Source organism: Trichinella spiralis (assembly GCF_000181795.1).
Source record: "Trichinella spiralis strain ISS 195 chromosome Unknown Scfld5484, whole genome shotgun sequence".
Taxonomy (NCBI): Eukaryota; Metazoa; Nematoda; class Enoplea; order Trichinellida; family Trichinellidae; genus Trichinella; species Trichinella spiralis.
This window is the reverse complement of record NW_003532423.1, coordinates 1-937: the sequence shown is the minus strand read 5'-3', so window position 1 is coordinate 937 and position 937 is coordinate 1. Positions and strand designations below refer to the sequence as shown.

General features: G+C 32.6%; 1 protein-coding gene across 1 annotated transcript; it reads right to left on the bottom strand.

The window, feature by feature from the left end:
• Positions 1 to 232: 232 nt before the first annotated feature.
• On the bottom strand, positions 233 to 874 carry Tsp_13720 (conserved hypothetical protein; the record flags this gene model as incomplete). The annotated part of the gene is made up of 2 exons (XM_003366741.1): positions 233 to 475; positions 784 to 874. Coding segments are annotated over 2 exons (334 nt in total), but the record flags the coding sequence as incomplete, so codon positions are not given.
• Between the last annotated feature and the right edge of the window lie 63 nt (positions 875 to 937).

Sequence of the window (937 nt, the reverse complement as noted above, 5' to 3'; positions counted from 1 at the left end):
ATACCAAAACGGCAAATACACAAAAACAATATTTCAAAATCCACAGACAATTTCAATTTGTTGCTGCTATCGAGAGCTTTAATCTGAACTTTAAAATCACCAACAACTTCTATATACGAATCAAGGAAAAAATGAACAGTAGCTCATTTTAAATAATATTTAAAGCAAAAATAACATTTCAAAAATCCAATCATTCAATCAACCATATTTACCGAGATTTTTTCCAAAGTAACTACATAATCTCCAACTGCATCTGCTTCAGCGACGTGACTCCACAGTACGTCAACTTCGTCAAGAAGCCTACGCATTTTTTCAGCATCATCCGAATTCTCCTAAATCTACACGCACACAGCCACACACATAGCTGAATTGCATTATCTAAGAAATTCATCATTTGAAAATGCTCAACTTGTCGCAACAATTCGTCATACTCAGCGGCCATTTCATCACGAGCTAAATACAGTGAATGACTGAACTGAATTTCAATTATAAAATTCAAACGACAACTAATTTACCAGATTCACTTTCATTAAGTGAATCACGAAATGTTCAAATCTGAATTTTCAGTCCACTAATTTCCCATTGTCTTTCATTTCTAAAGTTGTTCTTGTTTCTTTCTTTCATTCCAAAGCATTCATGTACATTCAATAAATTACCTTTACTATTCAGTTTCTCACCTGCTTTTCCATCTGTTCACAATGCAAAGGCACAGAAGATCAATTATTCTTTGACAACTGATCAATAAATTAAATATTTGCAATTCAACAAAAAATATCCACTTACCACTGCTGATTTGCATTCCTCTTCAAGTTCACCACTGTTGTCACCTTCGAATTCCAATTTGGCAATAAAAGAAAAAAAGAATAACAATCCACTGATACAATAATTACAAAATTGTAAACAAATACCACTTGAATAATTAGCATGAGTGTATGTT